Raw genomic sequence first — 23,213 nt, 5'->3', positions numbered from 1 at the left:
CACAGCTTTTCTGGAGCAACCCCATTTCAATAGCTCCGGGTCCAGGTCCAGGCATTACGGGGTGCAAAACTTCTACCATTTGTCATTTTAACTAAAGAAACACAAAGGTATTTTCCTCTTACCAGGTGTATAGAAACTACACCATGTAGGCCAGGCGAGGTGGCTCACACCTGTAATCCCAGCACTTGGGAGGCCGAGGCAGGCGGATCACCTGAGGTCAGGAATTCAAGCCCAGCCTAGCCAACATGGTGAAACCCCATCTCCACTAAAAATACAAAAATTAGCCAGGTGTGGCGGCGGGAGCTTGTAATCCCAGCTACACAGGAGGCTGAGGCAGGAGAATCGCTTGAACCCAGGAGGCGAAGGTCGCAGTGATTCGAGACCATGCCACTGCACATGCATGACTGGGGCCCTCCCAGTACCTTGGAAGCTGCTGTGTGAGGGAGGGAGGAGCTCTGAGGTTTCCCCAGCTCCTAGGAAGTCCACTCTGCTCTTTAGGGATCCTGCCCCTTGCTCTGGAAACCATCACCACATCACACCCGGCCCACTGTCACAGCACCATAGAACCCTGTTGTCAGCTGCTGCTCCCAGGGAAATACGGCCAGAGACGTGTGTGTGTTGCAGGTGGTCGGTGGGGCGGTTGCTTCTGAGAAGCCCAGAACAGGGAGCCTTCTGCCCTAAAAGGAAGGGGGAGACCGAAGCTGTGAGTGGGGAAAGGCCTTGTCCCCTTGGAGTCAGTCCGCCTGTACCCCCTCGTTGAGTTAGACGTGTGATTAGGTTTGAGCGGCATCGTGGGAATAGCATGACCGACGCTTTCTATGCGACCCAGGGACTCTGGTCTTACCCTTGGTCCCAATGACATCCTACCTGTCCCCAGGAGCTCTAAATGGTGAATGGATATCAGCTGATGGGCCCTGTCTGACCACCACAGCCCAGATTTTGACAGCTGGAGCAGACAGGACAGGGCATAGGGTCTGTGCCCAAGGTGGCCTGAACAAGGCACTTGACCCAGGGTGCGGAACCCAACCCATTAGGAGCACCCCATTCTCCCCTGCACATTGGAGACCAGAACCCCGTGCAGACTCCCCAGAAGGTGGTTCCTCCCTCTGCTGACACCCCTCTCTATGGGGATTCACTGCCTCTAAGGCCACGGATACCATTCTTGCCCATTAGAAAGCTCTGTCTGGCCAGGCACAGTAGTTCACACCTGTAGTCCCAGCATTTCAGGAGGCTGAGGCAGGAGGATCACTTGAGGCCAGGGGTTCGAGACCAACCTGGACAATGTAGTCTATCCCCATCTCTAAAAAAATTTTAATATTAGCTGGGCATGGTAGCACACGCCTGTCATCCCAGCTACTCGGGAGGCGGAGGTGAGAGGATTGCTTGAGCCCAGGAGGTTGAGGCTGCAGTGAACCATGATCTCACCACTGCACTCCAGCCTGAAAAACAGAGCAAGACCCTGTCAAAAAAAAAAAAAAAAAAAAAAAAAAAAATCTGCTCTGCCTGATGCTGATGTAGAACCTGCCTGCTGCGCCAGGTCAGCTGGGGCCTCTGCCTCCCGCAGGTAAGCCCACAGGGAAGCTGAGTCTCCGTCTCAGGCTGTGGGCTCCCTCACACCCGTTTCTTGCCTCCCTCAGCCCCTGGGGCTCAGGCCATTTCCTTCTTCCAGAACAGCTACCCCAGCCCACTCTGCCCTCCAGCAGAGTCAGGACCAGCTCTTCCAGAAGATTCCATCTCCCAGCACACCCCACACTAATTGTGTCCTTGAGAAGAAGGCACCAAAGCCTTTTCTGGCTGGTGTATACAGTTGTCCCTCAGTATCCTGGGGATTGGTTTCAGGACCCCCCGAGGATACTAAAATCCACAAATGCTCAAGTCGTTGATATAAAATGACCTAGTATTTGCATATAAACTACACACATCCTCCCTTGTACTTATACATCATCTCTAGGTTACTTATAATCCTGATACAATGTAAATGCTAAGTAAATAGTATACTATATTTTTAAATTTGTATTATTATATTTTGTGTGTGTGTGGAGACAGAGTCTCACTCTGTCACCAGGCTGGAGTGCAGTGGCATGATCTTGGCTCCCTGCAACCTCCGCCTCCTGAGTTCAAGTGATTCTCCTGCCTCAGCCTCCCAAGTAGCTGGAATTACAGGCTTGCTGCACCATACCGGCTAACTTTTGTATTTTTAGTAGAGACAGGGTTTCACCATGGTGGCCAGGTTGGTCTCAAACTCCTGACCTCAAGTGATCCACCTGCCTCAGCCTCCCCAGGTGCTGGGATTACAGGCATGAGCCACCATGCCCTGCCTTTCTTCTGAATATTCTTGATGCAAGGTTGTTGAATCTGAAGATGTGGAATCCGCAGACATTGAAGGCCGACTGTACCGACGTGATAGAGAAGACTATCTATAGATAAATTCAACCCCTCCCCCACTGTCTGGTTGGTTCACGGGCTGGGCTGGGCTGGGAGACAGAGCTAGGCACAGGGAGGGCTTTTCCTGAATGGAGAAGGATGGTGGGAGAGCAGATGCCTCCATGTGGGGACTCGAAATGGAGAGGGAGGATTTTAAAGATACTTTTTTGCTGCTTATTAAAAATCTACTATGTGCTACCAGAGAATGCTTCTATTTTCCACAGTATGGCAGACTTAATCGCTGAACAAGAGTCCCACTGCAAAGCAATGGAAAATATAATGTATATGTATGTATGTATATGAATGTATTTTATATGCGCATATACAGAGAGAGATCTATAACGTATGTGTTAAAATGCACCACAGTGAGCAAGAACAAGGAAAACACAAACCAGAGAACTACAAGTGAAAGTGAAATCCCAAGAGGTGAGCAGTTGCCAAAGCTGGCTTTGCCTGGGGGACCTCGGCCACGCCTGGTTACCTAATCTTCCTTTGTCCAGACCACATATGGCCCTGGGCATGGGAGGAAAGCCAGGGCCCACCCAGCAAGGGAAATCAGAAAACCTGGCAGGGTGCAGTGGCTCACACCTGTAATCCCAGCACTTTGGGAGGCCAAGGTAGGCAGATGACTTGAGGTCAGGAGTTCAAATCCAGCCTGACCAACATGGTGAAACTCATCTCTACTAAAATACAATAATTAGCTGGGCATGGTGGTGGGTGCCTGTAGTCCCAGCTACTCAGGAGGCTGAGGCAGGAAAGTCGCTTGAACCCAGGAGGTGGAAGTTGCAGTGAGCCAAGATCGCACCACTGCACTCCAGCCTGGGTGACAGAGTGAGACTCTGTCTCGAAAAACGATCAGGAAACCCCACATAAAGCTGGTATCCCCCAAAGGACTGTGCTGTCACTATTGGAATAAGATGGGGAAGGAGAGGCTGAAGAAAGGGAAAGCAAAGATACTTGTCTATATCAATCTTGGACATGAGTAAAAAATGAATAAAAACCTCCCCTAAGGCCGGGCGCGGTGGCTCAAGCCTGTAATCCCAGCACTTTGGGAGGCGGAGACGGGCGGATCACGAGGTCAGGAGATCGAAACCATCCTGGCTAACACAGTGAAACCCCGTCTCTACTAAAAAATACAAAAAACTAGCCGGACGAGGTGGCGAGCGCCTGTAGTCCCAGCTACTCGGGAGGCTGAGGCAGTAGAATGGCGTGAACCCGGGAGGCGGAGTTTGCAGTGAGCTGAGATCCGGCCACTGCACTCCAGTCTGGGCGACAGAGTGAGACTCTGCCTCAAAAAAAAAAAAAAAACCTCCCCTAAAGAGTCATAACCACAAGCCAGATGGGCTCAGCCAGGGCTCATAACCACAGCCGTAATATGCGTTTTACACTAGCTGTGTGGACCCCAAATCCTTAGGCTAGGATTTTCATATAAAAGAGCCAAATTGGAGTGAACCTACACACCTGGCAGAAGCAGATATGAATAATCTCTGGTGGTTCCCATTTTCAACCTATGCCTTGAAGAATTCTCCACAATTAATTTGAAAGGACCACAATCAAAACCTACAAAGACCCACAAGGGAAAAAGCACCATGAGCAAGCATCAAGGTAAACAACAGACAGCACAGTGAAGCTGCAAAGGTTTGGATATTAGCGTCATCAGACACAGAACAGAACATAAAGATAATCCATAGAAAGAATTAAAGGAAGGGTTCAAAAGTGCAAATAATATGAATAAAGAACAGACTACAAAAAGGCCAAGATATTTTGAAAAAGCAGCAAATAAAACTTCTAGAAAGGAAAAAAAAAATCTAATTGAAATAAAATGAACGATTAAATAGAGTTGATGCAGCTGTTTTAGTCAAGTGCTACAGTGTTTGTACACCACCGCTGTAACAAACACCAAATGAGTAGGAGTTCAAATATTTCTTGCTCATATACAGTTCAAAATGAGTGTTCCTGACTGGCAGGCAGCTCTCCTCCCAGGGTGACTCTGTCTGTGGCTCCAGCATCTCAGCACATGGCTTCCAATCTCACCAGGCTTGTCAGCATCACCAGAGCATCAGGGAGTATCAGAGTATCAGGTCATGCAGGGGACCAGGTTTGAGGACCAGGCTCAGTAATGTTGCGTTTCACTTGATTTACATTTTATTGACTAGAACTCAGTGATATGACCACGTTGGATTGCAAAGAAGGCGGGGCATGCAGTCCAGCTGTGTGCCCAGCAGGAAGAGGAGATGGGCTTGGTGAGTGGCCAGGCCATCTGGGCCATGGCTGCTGAAGAAAGGTAGAGACCCCAGTCAGTGCTGGCCATGGCCATTGTTTAGCTGATAGCACTTTTCAAAACCCTGCCCACCACTATTGCAGTTCATCCTTAAGATGGATTCCCATCCTGGGGGTTGAACTAAGCAGGCAGGATCGTTCCATTTTACAGATGAAGAAACTCAGGCTCAAAAGGGGCAGGGACTGGTCCAAAACTTCACAGCTGCTAAGGGGCCCAGTAAGACTGGAGCCAGGACTTCCCATATCACACACCTGCCTCTTACTCCAGACAGCCGGGGAAAGGAGAGAGATCATGGAGCCATAGGTTCTCCATTTGCCCCTGTGTTTTCAGCTGAGCTGGTGAGCCTACCAGCCCAGCACAGGGGCCGAGAAGATGGGCTCAAGTCAGAGCTGAGCCCCGCTTGAACACTGGCATCCCGGAGTGCTGGGGTGGCCAGCTGGGTGGCCTGCAAGTTGAAGCAGCAGGTCTAGATCTGACTCACCCAGGAGAGTTAAGAGGTCATGTTAGTGGGTCAGTCCACAAGTATTTACCCAGGGCTAGGTGCTGCTGTGGGTCTCCAACAAGCAAAGCCTAGAAGCTGAGACACAAAATCCAGGTAGGACTCATCTGATGAGCTGGCCTTTTAGTGCCTAACTCTGAGTGCCAGAGGCGTGCCAGGCCTCCAACCTCACGTACCTCATGTCACTGCATCCTCACCCGGACCTATGGAGGAGGGACTTCCAGCACTGTTTTTGTGCCTGTAGTGATGATGACTGTGATGGTGATGATGATGGTAGTGATGATGGTGATGACGATGATGATGTGATGGTGATGATAGTGACAATAGTGGTGATGATGGTGACAATGATGGTGATGGTGACAATGATGATGATGGTAGTGATAGCGATGATGTAGTAGTTATGGTGATGGTGTAATGGTGGTGATGATGGTGATGATGATGATGTGATGGTGATGATAGTGACAATGATGATGATAATGATGGAGGTGATGACAATGTGATGGTGATGGTGACAGTGGAGGTGATGATGAGATGATGACGGTGATGATGAGATGTAATGGTGATGATGGTGACAGCGGTGGTGACGATGGTGATGACACCGATGATGTCATCTGACATTTATTGAATGTTATGTGTCCAGCAAGCTTCAAGCTCTCCAGATACTCAACTTTTTTTTTTTTTGAGACGGAGTCTCGCTCTGTCACCCAGGCTGGAGTGCAGTGGCGCAATTTCGGCTCACTGCAAGCTCCACTTTCAGGGTTCACGCCATTCTCCTGCCTCAACCTCCCTGAGTAGCTGGGACTACAGGCACCCACCACCACGCCCAACTAATTTTTTTTGTATTTTTAGTAGAGACGGGGTTTCACCTGTGTTAGCCAGGATGGTCTCAATCTCCTGACCTTGTGATCCACCCACCTCAGCCTCCCAAAGTGCTGGGATTACAGGTGTGAGCACCGCGCCTGGCCCAGATACTTAACTTTTTTAATAGCCCTATAAAGAATAGATTCCTTTTGCCTCCATTTGACCTAGAAGGAAACTAAGGCTTAGGGAGGTAAGTGATTTGCTTGGGGTCACAGAGTGAGGTGAGGATGTGCCCAGGATTCACACCCCAGGGTCTAACTCAAGCATCACACTCTAAGCACTGCACCACCCAGCCCCTTCCACCCTGGGTCACACCTCCCCTGGGATAGAGCCTCGGTCTGAGCACTCTCTTTATACCCAGCTCTGTGCCCTGGGCCTGCACACAGTAGGTGGAGAAGTTCTCTTACAAATGGTGTGTGCACTGTGATTTTGCACATTTGTAAAAACCCACCTAGGTATTAACGCATCACCTTTCTAGGTAATAATAAACAAACCCATATGAAATGCTTGTGGATAAATAAATGACTTCATGCAATTGTTGGCCAACCCAGCTCCATTGGCTGACTCTTCTTGGAAGAATCATTTCTGGGACATCTTCATCATCTACTTTCTTACCAGCCAGGCCCTTCAGCCCAGTCCCCCATTGACCTAGGGGCCCAGGACATTCCCTGGGCTACACTCCCAAGGGGTGGGGACCTCATGTGCCTCTAGGTCCATGATGCCCCTCTGCTCACCACTGCCCAAGTCTTACAAGGAAAGAAGGCTGGTGGTGCAGGGATGGGGGTTGGGATGGCATTGGTAGCCTTGATCCACTGCCAGAAGATATGGGGGCAGGAACACACTTTTCTCTAGACAAGCTGTTCGCTTACCAGCTGACTTTGGTAAAAAGAAAAAAAAAAAAAAAATCCTAGCTCCATCTGTTCCCAGAGTGGAGCTGGTGTGAGTCCTGGGGCTTCCTGCAGCTCAGGCGGCCAGACCCAGTTTCAGACTCCAAGACAGCTGCCCTCTGGATTATTTTGGGAAGCAGCTCAACTCCGAGGCACCCCAGCCTTCGAGGCATTTCCCTTCACTTCGAAGCTGTTTGCACACCCAGCCCAAGCTGCCAGCTCCTTCTCTGGCCCTGGACGCCTTCCTGTTCAGCTTGCTATAATTATCCTGCTTCCAACTTCTGCTGCAACTTCTACTGGAGTCGGATTTCTTAGGATGGAGGAAGAGAGAAAAAGAGCGAAGGCCATGGATAGTGAAATAAGGGGAGGAAAGGGCTCCCTGCTCCTGCCTCGTCTTATTCTTCTTTGTGGGAACCACTTCTTCCACCCACCCACAGGCACCTGGGGCCCCCAGGCATCCACCTTGTCCCATGGTGAACCCTCTTCCCCACTCTCTTCTCAAATAATGTCCCTACTCCATTTCTGAATGACAAGTTCCTGGGGCAGGCGGGATGAGGGCATCTTGGGCAGAGAGAACAGCATCAGAAAGACTTGGAAAGATCGCAGAGATGTCAGGGATATAACTGGAAGCAGTGTGGAAAGGTTGAGGCAGGGAAGGAGACAGAACACAGTGAGCAGGAGGGCGACAAAGCCAGCAGCACCAGAGCACCCAGAGTCCAGAAGCTGCCTGGAGGCTGGGACCTGGGAAGGTTAGAGCAGGATGATAGTGAGATTGGGTTCCCAGGACAAAAGCACTCTGGCTGCTGGTGCAGAAGTGAAGTCAGAGGGACAAGAAAGGGAGGCCAGCTGGAAAGTTCCAGAGTGAGGATTAGAGAACAGGGCAAGTTCTGACTTGGATGTGGTGAGCTCCGGGTGGGTACCCCAGGCAGAGCTATGCCCTGGGAAGTTCAAAATGTGGATTAGGTCAGAAAGTAGAACAGTGGTTGTCAGGGGCTAGGGGAGGAGGATAGGGGTAGTTATTGTTTAATGGATGCAGAGTTTCAGTTTTGCAAGATGAAAAGAGTTTTGTGGGTGGAGGGTGGTGACAGTTGCATAATAATAGGAATGTACTTAATACTGCTGAATACACTTAAAAATGGTAAGATGGTACATTTTGTGTTATGTGTATTTTACCACACAAAAAAAAAAAAATAAAAGAAAAAAGAAAGAAATGTGGGTCTGGAGCTCAGGGCTAGAGCTGCAGTGGAGACTGGAGAGTGACCCTTAGGGAGGAGGGACAGGAATTTTAGAAGCAGAAGGCATTGCCAGGAAAGCTGTTTGGAGTGGGAAGGACCAATACTGAATTTATTTCTGTAGGTACACAAGCTCACTAACATATAACCAACACTACACAGATGATAAAGAAAGTCTTTTAGGCAGGAAGAAAATACCACCAAATGGAAAATGAAACAATGAGCACCAGGAATAATAAGTATGTGGGTAAATATAAAAGACTTTCTTCTCAATTAAAAAAAAACTATTTAAAAGGCAATCGATGTGGTTGGACACCCTGGCTCATGCCTGTAATCCCAGCACACTGAGAGGCAAAGGCAAACGGATCACTTGAGGCCAGAAGTTGGAGACCAGCCTGGACAACATAGGAGACCCCATCTCTAAAAAAAAAAAAAAAAAAAAATCCGAAAAAGCCAAGTGTGGTGGTGCATGCCTGTAGCCCCAGTAGCTTAGGAGGCTGAGGTGGGAGGATCAATTGAACCTGGGAGGTCGAGGCTGCAGTGAGTACTGCAGTCTGGGTGACAGAGGGAGACCCTGTCTCAAAAGAAGACAATTGACATTTTTAAGCAAAAATAATATATTGTGAAATTTATTCTATAGAATGAGACACATGATAATAGGACACAGAAGAGTGAAATGGAAGTAATATTACTTAAAGGTAGACTGTAATAAGTTAAGATGTTATAATAGATTAAAAGGTGGCCTCCAAAAAGATTTATCCACATGCTAATGCCCAGAACCTGTGAATGTTAGCTTCTTTGGAAAAAAGGTTTATGCAGATATAATTAAATTAAGGATCTTGAGATTAGATAATCGTGGATTATCTGGGTGGGTCCTAAATCCCATGACAAGTGCCCTTATAAGAGACACACAGAGAAGGGATAGACAGAAAATGGAGAAAGAAGCAAAGTAACTGTGGAGGTAGATATTAAAGTGATGCACCCACAAGCCCACAGATGCTGGTAGCCACCAGAAGCTTGAAGAGGCAAGGAACAGCTTTCTCTCTAGAGCCTCCAGAGGGAATGTGGCCCTTCTAACACCTTAATTTCAGACATCTGGCCTCCAGAATTGTGGGAGAATAAATTTCTACTGTTTTAAGCCAAGAAGTTTGTGGTAAGTCATTATAGCAACCACAGGATGTGAATGCAGATGTGTATATAAAGTCTAGAGCAACCACTAGGAAAAGAAAATAAAGAAATACAGCTGGTAAGCCAATAATGAAAATAAATTCACATAGCTAAAAAGTTCTCAATCCAAAAGAAATAAGAAAAACATATGAACAAGGCAAATAGCAAGATGGCATTAATAATTCCATTAAATGTAAATAGGACTAGAGGTACCTTGAATAGTCAAATTCACAGAGACAGAAAGTAGAATAGTGGTTACCATGGACTGAGGGAGGGGAGAATGGAGAGTTAGTATTTCCTGGGTGCAGAGTCTCAGTTTGGGTTGATGAAAAAGTTCTGGAGATGAACCTACAAAGAACTCAAACAAATTTACAAGAAAAAAACAACCCCATCAAAAAATGGGCAAAGGATATGAACAGACATTTCTCAAAAGAAGACATTTATACAGTCAACAGACACATGAAAAAATACTCATCATCACTGGCCATCAGAGAAATGCAAATCAAAACCACAATGAGATACCATCTCACACCAGTTAGAATGGCAATCACTAAAAAGTCAGGAAACAACAGGTGCTGGAGAGGATGTGGAGAAATAGGAACACTTTTACACTGTTGGTGGGATTGTAAACTAGTTCAGCCATTGTGGAAAACAGTATGGCGATTCCTCAAGGATCTAGAACTAGAAATACCATATGACCCAGCCATCCAATTACTGGGTATATACCCAAAGGATTATAAATCATGCTGCTATAAAGACACATGCACACGTATGTTTACTGTGGCACTATTCACAATAGCAAAGACTTGGAATCAACCCAAATATCTGTCAGTGACAGACTGGATTAAGAAAACGTGGCACATATACACCATGGAATACTATGCAGCCATAAAAAAGGATGAGTTCGTGTCCTTTGTAGGGACATGGATGCAGCTGGAAACCATCATTCTTAGCAAACTATCGCAAGAACAGAAAACCAAACACCGCATGTTCTCACTCATAGGTGGGAATTGAACAATGAGATCACTTGGACACGGGAAGGGGAACATCACACACCAGGGCCTATTGTGGGGAGGGGTAGGGAGGAGGGATGCCATTGGGAGTTATACCTGATGTAAATGACGAGTTGATGGGTGCAGCACACCAACATGGCACATGTATACATATGTAACAAACCTGTATGTTGTGCACATGTACCCTAGAACTTAAAGTATAATAAAAAAATAAAAAAATAAAAAAATAAATATAAAACTGGTTCAATCAGAACTGCAAGGGAAAAAAAAAAAGGAAAAGTTTTGGAGATGGATGGAGGTGATGGTTGCACAACAGTATGAATGTACTTAATGCCACTGAATTGTACACTTAAAATGACTAAAATGGTTAACTTTATGCTAGTTATATTTTGCCACAATAAAAAATGTAAGTGGACTAAACCCTCTAATTAAAAGACAGAGGTTTTGTATAAAAAGACACAGTTATTTGTGTCTATAAGAAACCTACTTTAAATAGACTCGGTTTAAAAGTATAGAAAAAGATATACCATGCTAATACTAACAGATTGAGTGGCTATATTAATATCAGACAAAGCAGATTTCAGAGTAAGAGATATTACAAGGGATAAAGGAGACAAAAGGACACTATAATCTTATATGAGTTATGAAACAAAAATTGATAGCATTGAAAGGGGAAATAGAGAAGTATACAGTTACAGTTGAAGATTTTAACACTTCTCTCTTAGTAATTGATAGAAGTAGTAGAGAGAAAATTAGTAAGGATATAAAAGATCTGAAGAACATAATCAACCAACTGACATTTATGAAACATTTTGTCCAACAACAGCAGAGCACACATTCTTTTTCAAGTGCGTACAGAATATTTACCAAGATAGACCATAATCCAGTACATAAAACAAGTCATAATGCATTTTAAATGATTTAAATCATACAAAGTATGTTCTCTGACCACAACAAAACCCAATGCCAAAAGATAGCTGGAAAAAAATCCCAAAATATTTGGAAATTATACACTTCTAAATAACCCGAGTGAAAGAGGAAGTCACATTTGAAATTAGAACATATTCTGAACTTCATGAAGGTGAAAGAAAGAACTTCATGAAGGTGAAAACACAACATATAGTATTTGCATAGATGCAGCTAAAGCTGTTCTTAGAAAAAAAATTCCAGCATTAAATGTTTATATACAAGAAGAATGTTCTCAAATCAATGATCTTAGCTCCCCAATATATTTAAGATGTCAGTTTTCCCCAATTCGATCTAAAGAACACAATTCAAAATTTCAGCAGGCTTTTTGCAGAAAATGACAAACTGACTCTAAATTTTATGTAGAAACCAAAAGAATTAAAAAGACCTAGAAGAACCAAAATAATTTTTGAAATGAACAAAATTGGAGGACTTATTTTTGTATTTTTAGTAGAGATGTAGTTTCACCATGTTAGCCAGGCTGGTCTTGAACTCCTGACCTCAGGTGATCCACCTGGATTGAAACTCCATCTCCAAAAAAAAAAAAAAATTGGAGGACTTATACTACCTGCTTTCAAGACTTGTTATAAACCTCCAGTAATCACGACACTATAGTATTGGTATAAAAATACACATATCCACATAAAGATGTAGATTGTGTAGATCAACAGAACAGAATAACACATAATAGAGAGTCCAGAAATTGACCTAAATATATATGGCAAATTGATTTTCTACAAAAGTGCCAATGTGATTTGATGGGGAAAGGAAAATCTTTACATGAATAGTACTGGAACAATTATGCATTTATATATACACACATATATGTATATATGTATACACATACACAGGCAAGAAAAGAAAATTTTAAAAATGACTTATTACCTCACCCCATTTATAAAGATTAACTCAAGATGGATCATAGACCTAAATATAGGAGCTCAAATTACAAAACTTCTAGATTAAAAAAAAAAAAAAAAAAAGCAAATGATTTGAACAGACACTTTACCAAAGATATACAGATGGAAACATACATGAAAAGACGTTGTTATGGACTAAATGTCTGTGTACCCCCAAAATTTACACGTTGAACCTCTAACTCCCAGTGTAGTAGTATTTGGAGGTGGGGCCTCCGGGGGGTGATTAGGGTCAGATCAAGTCACGAGGACGGAGCCTCATGATGGGATTCATTTTCTTATAAGAGGAAGAAACACCAAAGCACTCTGATGCTCTTGTTCTCTTCTCTCCCCCCTTCTCTCTCTCTCTCTTCCCTTGACCTTGTAAGGATGGAGAGAAGGAAGTCATCTGTGTGCCAGGAAGAGAGCCTCACCAGGAGCCAAATCTGCCAGCACCTTGATCTTGAACTTACCAGCCTTCAGAACTGTGAGGAATACATCTCTATGGTATTCTTCAACCCAAGCTGACTAACACATATACTCAGTACTATTAGTCATTAGGGAAATAAATTTAACACTACAATGTGATACCGTTGTACCCTCTAGAATGGCTAAAATGGAAAAGATGGACAGTACCAAGTGTTGGCAAGGATGTGGAGCAACTGGAACTCTCATACATTGCTGGTGGAAATGTGAATGGCACATTTACTTTGGAAAACAGTTGGCAGTCTTTTCTTTTTTTTTTTTTTTTTTTGAAGCAAAGTCTTGCTCTGTTGCCCAGGCTTAAGTGCAGTGGTGCGATCTCAGCTCACTGCAACTTGACTCACAAGTTCAACCACTCACAGCTCACTTGAACTCACAGGTTCAAGAGTTTTTATCTGCCTCCGCCTCCCGAGTAGCTGGGATTACAGGTGTGCACCACCACATCTGGCTAATTTTTTTATTTTTAGTAGAGATGGCGTTTCACCATGTTGGCCAGGCAGGTCTTGAACTCCTGACCTCAGGTGATCTGCCCACCTCAGCCTCCCAAAGTGCTGGGATTATAGACATGCACCACCACACTCAGCCTAGTTGGCAGTTTCTTATACAGTAAAATATACACTAACATGACCCAGCCACATCAGTCTTAGGTACTTACTCAGAAAAAATGAAAACATAGGCCCCACGCCAAGACTTGAACACGAATACCAATGCCACTCATAAAAACTAAAACCCCAAAAGAACCCCAAAGGGCCATCAATTGGCAAATGCATACACAAATTGCTGTGTACCCATATAATGGTGCTGTACTAAGGACATGGGTGGTTGATAAAAGAAACAATGGAGATACTCTCAATAGCGTTATGCTAAGTGAAAGAAATCAGACACAAAAAGCAACATACCATAGGACACAGTTTATAAGAAATTCTAGACAAGGCTAAATGATGGTGACGGAAAACAGATGAGTGGTCCCCAGGGCCAGGGGCTGGGAGAAGGGGATTGGCTGCAGAAAGGTGCAGAAACTTGCATGGTGATGGGAATGTCCCCCCATGTCTGCATAACGATGGTGGTGGTTATATTGACTGCATGCATTTGTCAAAACTCATCAGATTGTACACTTCCAACTGGGAAGTTATTCCTCAATAAAGCTACAGAAATTAAATAAGTCACTTTTTTTTTTTTTTTTAATTGCTGTCAAATAGAGTAAGAGTGAGGACGTGGAACAGCCAGGCACAGCCAGCCTGCAGTGGGTGGGGCCCGAGCAAGTGAGGACGCAAAGACCCCAAGAAATGGGGCTGGATTTCAGGCTTTCGGGATGAAGCCAGCTGTGAGAGGTTGAGCCTGTGTCCCCAGAAGCTCAAGGAGAGGACCTGAGGCGCTGGAGGGGGCATCTCAATGGAGGGGGCACCTGAGCAGGTGGAAGGAGCTGGGCTCCAGGTACCTGGTGTGGGAGGATGCACGTTTCCCAGAGGCAGCTGGCGTAGGGTGGGTATCCATGAAGAGGGGTGCATCTGAGTGCTCACATGGAACCCGCTTATGGGCTTGGGTTTGCCCTGTGAACTGGGAGCCGAGAGGGGCAGGCAGATGGGAGGCTAGGTGAAGGGAAGACCCCTCAAGACCTCCTCACACCCAGACACCAGCTCTCAGGGCTGACCTGGCGCCGCGTCCCTGGCTCCCATCTTGCTCTCCCGAAGGACATCTGCCCAGGTGCCCCCAGTGGGTGTCAGTGGTGACCTATCCCCTAACCCCCTCTAAAGCCCCTCCCCAAGGCCACAGCTGTCAAACTGTGAAAACCCCAGACCCAAAGGCCTCTTCAGGGTCCAAGGAGGAGCAGCAGCCTGGGGCAGTGGTTGCTCTCCCCACCAGCCTCACCCCTCCCTGCCAGTCCCACCCCTCCCCACCAACCTCACTCCTCCCCAACAGCCTCAGCCCCCCTGCCAGCCTCACCCCTCCCCACCAACCTCACCTCCCACCAGCCTCACCCTTCCCCACCAGCCTCAACCCTCCCCACCAGCCTCAGACCTCCCTGCCTGCCTCAGCCCTCCCTGCCAGCCTCCTCCCCTGCTCCCATCAGCCATCAGCTCAGCCCCACTCCGGAAGCCCTGGACCGACTATGTGCAATTCTCCCACGCAACTCTTATGTGCGGAAAACGCCAAATCTCACTGGAGCGAGTGGGAAACCACAGCTCCCGAAGACAGACTGGAGACGACCTGAACCCACTAACCAACCACGAAGATTGCTTGTGACTTTTGGGCAAAACTCATGAGGGCAGCTGCAGGGCTCAGCCCGGCCTGTGTTGCTTTAACAGTCACTGAATCCACTTCTCCGGGTGGGTGGGGGCGTGGCTATGGAGCCACGCAGGCTCCTGCCTTGGAGGGTGACTCTGGGGCCCATCATCCCAAGTGAGAAGCAGGCCAGTGTGGGGAGCTGGGCTGGAAAGGTTAGGGTCTGGGTCTGTGGGCCCGGTCCCTGAGAGCCTCCAGCCCTGAGTGACGCCACCTCTCTGGGCTCTCACGAGCCTGGGCCCAGAGACTGATGTGACCCACGCTCACCCCACAGGAGGGAGGCTGCGGGTTTAAGGGCCCTCCGCAGGACCCTGGCAAGTTCCCAGAATCCCTCCCAGAAACGCTTTTATTAAAATAAACTGAGCAAGGCCAGGCAGCTCAAAATGATCCACACAAGGGGGTTCAGAGATAATCTGATGATGGAGACAGGAGATGGGGTGGGAGGAAAGCAGTTCACGAATGCACAGGAAACAGCGGGACTGCGGGAGGACCCCCTGCGGCCTCGGGCCCTCTGAGCTGAGCCGACAAGCAGGCTCTGGGTTTTGGGGGCAGTGAGGGTCAATTCGGGGCTCCACGGGGCATACTGTCCCTGTGTGCTCTCTGCGTGTGCTTGCAGAACAGGCCATAGAGCACCCGCAGTGTGCTCTTGGCATCCTTGTTCACGATGTCTGTGGACCAAAGGAGGGCAGGGCAGCCGGTCAGGCCCTGGTGGCAGCGACCGACCATCCCGGTGTGGCCTGCACTGAGGAGTTTCCTGGCATTCAGGATTTCAGTGCTAACACCAGGAGAATCCCTGGAAACCAGGACAGCTGGTCACCCCAGGCCTGAGTCCCACGCCCGCTGCGTGACCTGCCTCCTCCTCCTGGCCAGTCCTCCCCTGAACCCTTCTGTGGTGCCTCCAACACAGCAACTCCTCAAGGTCTGGCTTCTCTGGACAGCCTGTCCCCAGAGACCTTGGTCTCCCCCACCCCAGGACCTCCTCCCCCGGGGCTGCAGTACCCCCTCCCAGGAAAGCTTGGCAAGCACCCATTCTCCACCCCTGCCAGGCAAGAGGACTCTGCCAACGTGTGCTCATCCCCCAGCGCCCTGCACCCTGTTCTGTGGCTCTCGCACAAGGCGGCCACCCAGGGCTGGCCACCATGTGGGCATCGGCCATGCACTCACCTTCAGGGCTGACAGGACAGCTGAGCAGGCCCTCATCCTTCAGCAGCTCCAGCGCCAGGGTGACGTTGTGCAGCTATGATGACAAGGCCCTGTCAGATGTGGGCACAAGCAGCCGCCCCAGGCCAGGCCCTGGATCCCAAGTGCCAAGCCCTTCCTGTTGTCTGCCATGTCCATCATGAGCCCAAACTCCCTACAGCCCCCAAGGATGGAGAGCTCACTCCGTCACACAAACAATCCATGCCTCATTCCTCAGCCACTCACAGGCTCTGAGCAGGTGCTGTACCACACTGGGAACATGCACACATCCAGGGGCCACTGCCTTTGAAAAAGACAATCACCAAAGAGGATACCCAGTAGGGATCAGGGAAGGCTTCCTGGTGGAGGTGATGCCTGGTTGTGAGTCCCGCCAGGCAGGGAGAACTACCCAGAGAAAGGAGCAAGGGCCTGGGGTGGCAGAGCCCTTTTGAGAACAACTGTTTCCCAGGGCAAAGCACAGTGAAGAAATCGAGGCTCGGAGGAACCAAGGGACTCACTGGAGCTCACGAGACAGAAAGTGCTCAAACCAGGTGTGTCCACTCCAACGCCCATGGGAAGCAGGCTGGAGACCGGAGTGGTCCCCACCCAGTGGCTGTCCTTTCCACCACCCCTTGCCTGGGGTGCAGCCTCGGAGATGGCTCCCTTTAGAGGTAGAGGGTGCCTGGGCATCAGTCCGGTCCCCCAGGGGTTCATTGCTCAGTTTGGTCCCTGCCTGCAGCCTCCCTCTGCTCATCTGCAAAGTGGGCTTGCCACAGTTCCCCTGTGCCTTGCTGTAGGATACGATGAGAGCGCAGGAGCCCTGCCGGCCCTCCCGCACTGGGTCCCCTCCCTTTCCATTCTAGCTTCTCCCTTGGGCCTCATCTACAACCAGAGTAGGTCCTAGCCCTTTGCCTTAGGGCAGCAGCCTGGTGTGGGTGAAGAGGGACGAACTCCTGGTTCACTGTGACCTCAGACAGGTCCTCCCTTCTGCCTTAGCCACCAGTAGATCCACTAGAGGGGCTGGACATCCCAGCCCAGGGGTCAGCCGTGCCTGGTCCCGTTCCCTCCCTATCTGCCTGGCCACAGCAGTCCCACCAGGGCAGGGCAGTTCCCATGGCAACCCAGCCAGGGGCCAAGAAGCCAGGTTGGCCAAGCGTTGGATGAACAAGGCCAGGCAAGACTCATCCAGAATGCCAGCCTGGCCCAGGCCACCTCCAGCCATCTCCTGGAGGGCCCGAGCAAGAGGACTGTTGGGTTCTAGCTTGGATGTCTGTGCACTGCCGCCCCCACCCCTGCCACTCAGTGTCTGACCTCAGGCAAGTCACACATCCTGGCTGGGCCTCAGCTGCCTCATCTGTGTCATGCGGATGATGCGTCTGTCTGCCTGCCTCTCCAAGGCTGCCATGCGCATCCAAAGTGATGACGGACACAGAACTGAAGCCACAAAGCAAGATTTGAAGGGGAGGATGATGAAGGCACAGGAGCCGGAAGTGGGTTACCATAGTCCTTCTCCACCTGGGGACACAAAGATGGAGGGCGGGTCCCAGATGGAAAGGAGTGTATGGGCAGGGTGCCCAGCAGCAGCAGCGAGGCCGCTCTTCTATAGTCAGCCAACAAGAAGAAACGGGCCAGGCACGTTGGCTCATTCCTGTAATCCCAGCACTTTGAGAGGCCAAAGTGGGCAGATCACCTGAGGTCAGGACTTCAAGACCAGCCTGGCCAACATGGTGAAACCCTGTCTCCACTAAAGAATACAAAAATTAGCTGGGTGCGGTGGCACATGCCTGTAATCCCAGCTACTTGGGAGGCTGAGGCAGGACAATTGCTTGAACCCAGGAGGCGGAGGTTGCAGTGAGCCGAGATTGCACCATCGCACTCCAGCCTGGGAGACAGAGCAAAACAAAGGCTATCACACGGAGCCAATGCTGCAGCACGCTGCAGGTGCCAATGCGGGGTGAAGCTCTGAGGCTGTCCAGACCAAGATGGACGGGAAGCTCTGAGTGGACAGACCAGAGCATCACCGGAAGTTCCCATCACTGTGTCCCCAGTTCTTCCTCCTAGCCTGGAATATTCTGGGAAACTAGGGTTGCAATTGTTGCTATTGTTCACATTCTCATTACGAATATTATTTGCAGTTACACGGAGAGTAAATGTCGGAGTGAGAACAAGACCCTGAGGAACCTGAGGTTCTAGATTCCACGCTGTGCTCTCCTGCCTCAAAGCCCCGCCTTCGATATACTCAGTGAGCCAGAATCTCCCAAACTGTGATCTAGGATGGACAGGAAAGGGGATATCTGTGGCCAAACATTTTTAGAAACTGATGGATTAAATAAAATAATATGGAAGTCCTTCACTGCAGGACTTATCAGAACCTTGAACGTGTTAGTGGGTCTCATGAACCTTCAAGACTAGACATGTTTCCCCAAGTTACTTATTCATAGAATCCATTCGTCACAGAGCACCTCCTGAGACCAACGTTTTGGAATAACTTTGTTCATTCACTTATTTAAAAAATACTTGTCATCTACTATGTACTAGCCATGCAACTAGTGCCCAAAACAGACCAGAACCCCTGCCCTCATGGAACTTATGCTTTGGGAGCTGCTATCAACACTGAAAATTATGACATCTGCTTCTGTTTGTCACACTCCTCCTCAATGACACTCAATCCGAACAAAAGATCATCTCCCAGAAGAGCTGGCCCTGACTGCAGAGCTATCTCACGATGCTCTGTCCAGAGATTTTTCTTCCGTGTGTGGTTTGAGATGAAGATAAAACTACCACCTTCCATGGAGCCAAGAGAAGGTTACAACCCGGGAGGATGCGTGCAAATCCTCCTGGGGAAGAAGAATTTAATGTGGAAGGACACCAAGGATTCCTGGCTCCAGGGATTTGATTTCTGGGAGCAAATGATCCTCTCTCCCCCGGTCCTTAACTTCCGTGCCTATAACGAATGACTATCTCACACAAACACCATCCGCAAAGTGGGTCTGATAATGAGAAAACCAATTTCAAGAGGCTACTCTGCCAAGATAACAACTCCGCAGGGGCCCACCTTCGGCAAGGGCTGGTGTTCCCGCCCTCCTCCGCTGACGACCTCTTCAGCATTTCGATTACACATTCCTGCAGCAGAGATTGCCCACAATATGCTGTAAAAATTCATTCTTGGGGTCTGAGCTAAGAGGCTGCTGCTCTTCCCCCACATCTAATCTGACTCATATTCAGAAGTAGGTTCTAAAATCAGTGGATTCAGCAAAGCGGTTGCACACAGCAACATGGAAGTCTGCACGTTTGTTCCCGTCTTGTAACTGGGGCTTGGATGGTGCAACAGACTGAGCAGAGGCCCTGCAGCCCAGGGGTGCCCCAGAGCGGTTCTGAGCTGGGTTCTGAGCCCCAGGCCCTCAGCCCACAGGTGGTCCCCCCTGCCCCCTTCCTCCACATTCTCACCGCTCACATTTCAGTGCCTTGCCTTCCCGAGGCAAGCTCAGAACCCAGTCTCAGCCTTGGCTTCAACCCCACTGAGCCCTGGCACCCTCCAGCTCCCAGGGGCTCACACTGGCTCCACAGGAGGGAAACAGGGAGGTCCCTAACTCACTGTGTGCCCTGGGCCAGGCTTCTGTGCCTTTCTGAACTGTTTCCTCTGTGGAAATGGGGATGGGAAGAGTTCCTAACTCCAAGACCCAATATGAGGACTTGCTTGTACATTTGTCCACACCGCCTGCGGGAGATCCCACCACCGGCCCAATTCTGCGCCCACACACTTTAGCAGGGCTGTCCCACGTCACTGCCAAGGCCACAGGGCCTGCTCCAATGGAAGTGGCAGCCTGCCCATTCCAAGCCAGGGCCTCATGCCTTCTGTCTGGTCTCTCGTGTGTCTGCCATTGCCAGGAGGAAAGCGTGCCCGGGCCAGCTGCTGGTCCCAGGAGGAACATGGCAGGCTGTGCCACAGAGCCGAGCCACCCAGCCACGGCAGCCTGATCCCCATCCAGTCCTCGGAGGAGTGGCAAAGTCTAACTGAGCCTCCAGCAGCTAAACTCAGTCAACCTGCCGGTCCGTGGGAAGAAATGAGTGTGGTTTTCAGCCCCTAGGTTTTCGGGTGGTTTGTTAAGCAGCACGTCTGTGGCAACGGCTGGCCGGTGTGGCTCCTCCAAATGGAAGAACCTAGGAGGCAGCGGCCACTCTGCCTGCCACGACCACCAGGACCATAGACACTGGCTGTCCTGGCCTCGCTGCTCTGACCCAGCATCTAGCTCTTGGGAACCAAGGCAAGAGCACCTGGCCTCCAGGGAAGATGGAGACCACACCCACTCAAGATGCATCCCCATGGGGGCGAGGGACACGGCAGGCTGCGGGCGGTAGGCTGTCCTGGCATGAGGCTGCCACTGAGCAGCTGGGTGGTCCTGGGTAAGCCTCTCGGGCTCCGGGCTCCTCTCTGTAAAATGGAGATGCAACCCTGCCCCGCCCTCACAGGGGCATGGAGGTAGGACGGGGAAGAGGGCCAGGAGAGGCAAAGTGCAGGGGGCTAACCCCAAGGGAATGTGGACTGTGGTTCAGGGCCCCACAGAGCACTGAGGGACTGCAGAGGAGCTGAGAAGGTGGGCAGAGCTGGCCGCCCGCCCAGGGAAGCAGGTGGGAAGCAAAGCCGGGGTAGGCTGGGCTGAGAGCACAGCCTGTGTGGATGCGAGGGAATGGGGGAGGACCAGGCCCTGGAGAGCTGGAAGCGGGCCAGAGGTCATGTGGCTGTAGCTGGGAGTCGGCAGGAAGGGAGGAGGGAACGTGGCTGGGGAGGCAGATGGGGCTTGGCAGTTGGGTGGTCCACTTAAAGCAGGGGAGAGGCATGGGGTGGGTGTCCAGAAGGGTTGAGGGGAGGGGCCCAGAAGAAGGGTCCAGGTGGAGGGGCAGTCTGGTAGGGGCCCAGGGGGGACCTCACCTGCTACTGGGCTCCAGATAGGCCAAGAGGCCTGATCCAGTGCACAGGGACGCCCTGGGCATGTGAAAGGGATGCCTTTGTCTCTCCCAGAAACAGCCCCAAAGGCTGGCCCCGGGACTGGGCATGCGGGCCTGCCTCCTGCTTCATCTCTTCAGAAAAAGCTACCGCTGCAGAGAGATAAAGAGGTCCTCCTGCCCTGGGCCACAGGAACCCTGCCATGGATGGAGATAAGCTGGCTGCCCAGGATCCTGGGCATGCCACCAGCCACCAACCCTCCAGCCTGTCCACGGGGATGCACGCCTCCAATGTCACCTCCTGTGAGAGGCAAGGCTGGGGACACTAGGGACCACATGTCCCTCAATGCTTACTCCTCGATGGTTCTCCAAACTCTTTCTTGCTACCTGTGTGGCCTGAGTGGGGGGCAGGCATTGTCAGCCCATTTTCAGAGACAGAAAACCTGAGGTCCAGGCAGGCAGGGAGCTGGTGGTGAAAAGCACAAGACCCAGGCCTCTTGCCTGGCACTGACCCGGGGTAAGCCTTGGCCCCCCGTGGACCTCTGTTTCCTTATTTGGAAAGTAGTAAAATCCCTTCTCATGGGCCAGGCCTACCGGGTAGGAAGGGCGCCCCTGACAGGGGAGCAGCCTGTGCCAAAGCCCAGAGGTGGGAGAGCCCAGGGAGCTCGAGGAAGTGGCAGCACACACAACAGGGGCCTGGTGGGGGCAGAGGCAGGACTAGCCAGCGGGCACTGAAGGCTGTACCTGGGGAAGAGGCGGTGGGAGCTGCATCTTCTCAGGCTCACCTGCCCTCCCACCTCACCTCCATCACTCTCTCCATCCCTCTTCCTCAGGTCAAGCCGCAGCCCTCGTGCCTGGATGCAGGCAGCCAGCTCTCAGTCAGTCCACCAGCCTCTAGGGTCCACGTGGGAACTGCTGAGCCCCCCAGGTCAGGCCCCACCCTTCCAGCCCCTCTAGCCAGAGTGAAGCACCGACAGCTCCCTGACCCATTCCTGTTCTTGCCCCACTCTGAGCCTTTGTTGACGCTATTCCCTCCCCTCTGCAAGCCCTTCCTCGATAACTGTGCAAACCAATCCCCAACCAACCTCCCCGCTCGCCTCTGATGCAATGCCCTTCTTGACTCCTTGAGATTATTCTAACCCCTCATTGTTCCAGGTCCCTCCTCTGACCCAGGCATCTGAACCAACACATTTTGCTGTGGCCCTGCAAGACCACATGTCACTAGGAGAACAGTGGGCACAGACTGAGAGGTCCCTGAAAGCAGGAGCTGTGCTGGATCATCTTAACATCCCATACAGCTCAGGGCCTGGCACTAAACAGGCACTCAGGGAATGAGGGAACAGACGGGCGGGTAGGGGATGGTTGGGTGAGCAGGTGGGTGGATGGGCAGGCAGGTGTATGGGTAGATTGGGTGGATCAATAAACAGAACAGGAAGATGGACTAAAGGACAGACAGATGGATACATGAAAGGACAAGCAGGTAAATGGACAGGTAGGCAAGTGGATGGATGAATATATGCATGGTCAGACAGACATATAGATAAACTTCCTATGGGTGGGTAGCCAGGCAGGCAGGTAGGTGGATGGATGGATGGATGGATGGATGGATGGATGGATGGATGGACTGGGTAGATGAATAAACATGAAGATAGGTGCATGGACAGGCAGGTAGGTGGATGGATAGGTGGGCAGTTAAATGGATGTGTGCATAGATGGTGTGGCTTGGCAGGTGAACAGAAGGGCTAATAGGTGGATGGGTAGGTGGATAATAGGTAGATGGGGATAGATAGATAGGTAGATGATGGATGGATGGATGGGTGAGTGGGTGGATGGATGGATGAGTGGGTGGGTGGGTGGATGAGTGGCTGGGTGAGTAGGTGGGTGGATGGATGAATGGGTGGGTGGGTGGATGGATGAGTGGGTGGGTGGGTGGATGGATGGATGAATGGGTGGGTGGGTGGATGAATGGATGAATGGGTGGGTGGGTGGATGGATGGATGGATGGGTAGATGGGTAGATAGATGGCTGGGTGGGTGGATGGGTGGGTGGGTGGAAGGAAGGAAGGAAGGAAGGAAGGAAGGAAGGAAGGAAGGAAGGA

The 23,213-nt window shown here is 50.1% G+C and overlaps 1 protein-coding gene across 14 annotated transcripts in view; it reads right to left on the bottom strand.

Annotated features, from left to right (window-relative positions):
* Nucleotides 1-322: 322 nt before the first annotated feature.
* Nucleotides 323-23,213, bottom strand: part of PARVG (parvin gamma) — a 41,038-nt gene continuing 18,147 nt past the window's right edge. For 4 of the 14 annotated variants that reach the window (XM_023221779.1, XM_023221774.1, XM_023221775.2 and 1 more), the window contains 4 exons: nt 19,227-19,294; nt 17,483-17,686; nt 16,157-16,229; nt 15,321-15,660 (listed from right to left, as the gene is read on the bottom strand). In XM_023221779.1, the coding sequence (XP_023077547.1) occupies nt 16,196-16,229; nt 17,483-17,686; nt 19,227-19,294 (306 nt within the window). In that variant the 3' untranslated portion in view covers nt 15,321-15,660; nt 16,157-16,195. The other 10 variants (XM_023221778.2, XM_023221777.1, XM_023221776.1 and 7 more) reach the window with 10 other exon arrangements.

The sequence above is a fragment of the Piliocolobus tephrosceles genome, chromosome 19 (genome assembly GCF_002776525.5).
Source record: "Piliocolobus tephrosceles isolate RC106 chromosome 19, ASM277652v3, whole genome shotgun sequence".
NCBI classification, from domain to species: Eukaryota; Metazoa; Chordata; class Mammalia; order Primates; family Cercopithecidae; genus Piliocolobus; species Piliocolobus tephrosceles.
Note: the sequence above shows the minus strand (reverse complement) of the source record. Positions and strands in the feature narration are given on the sequence as shown.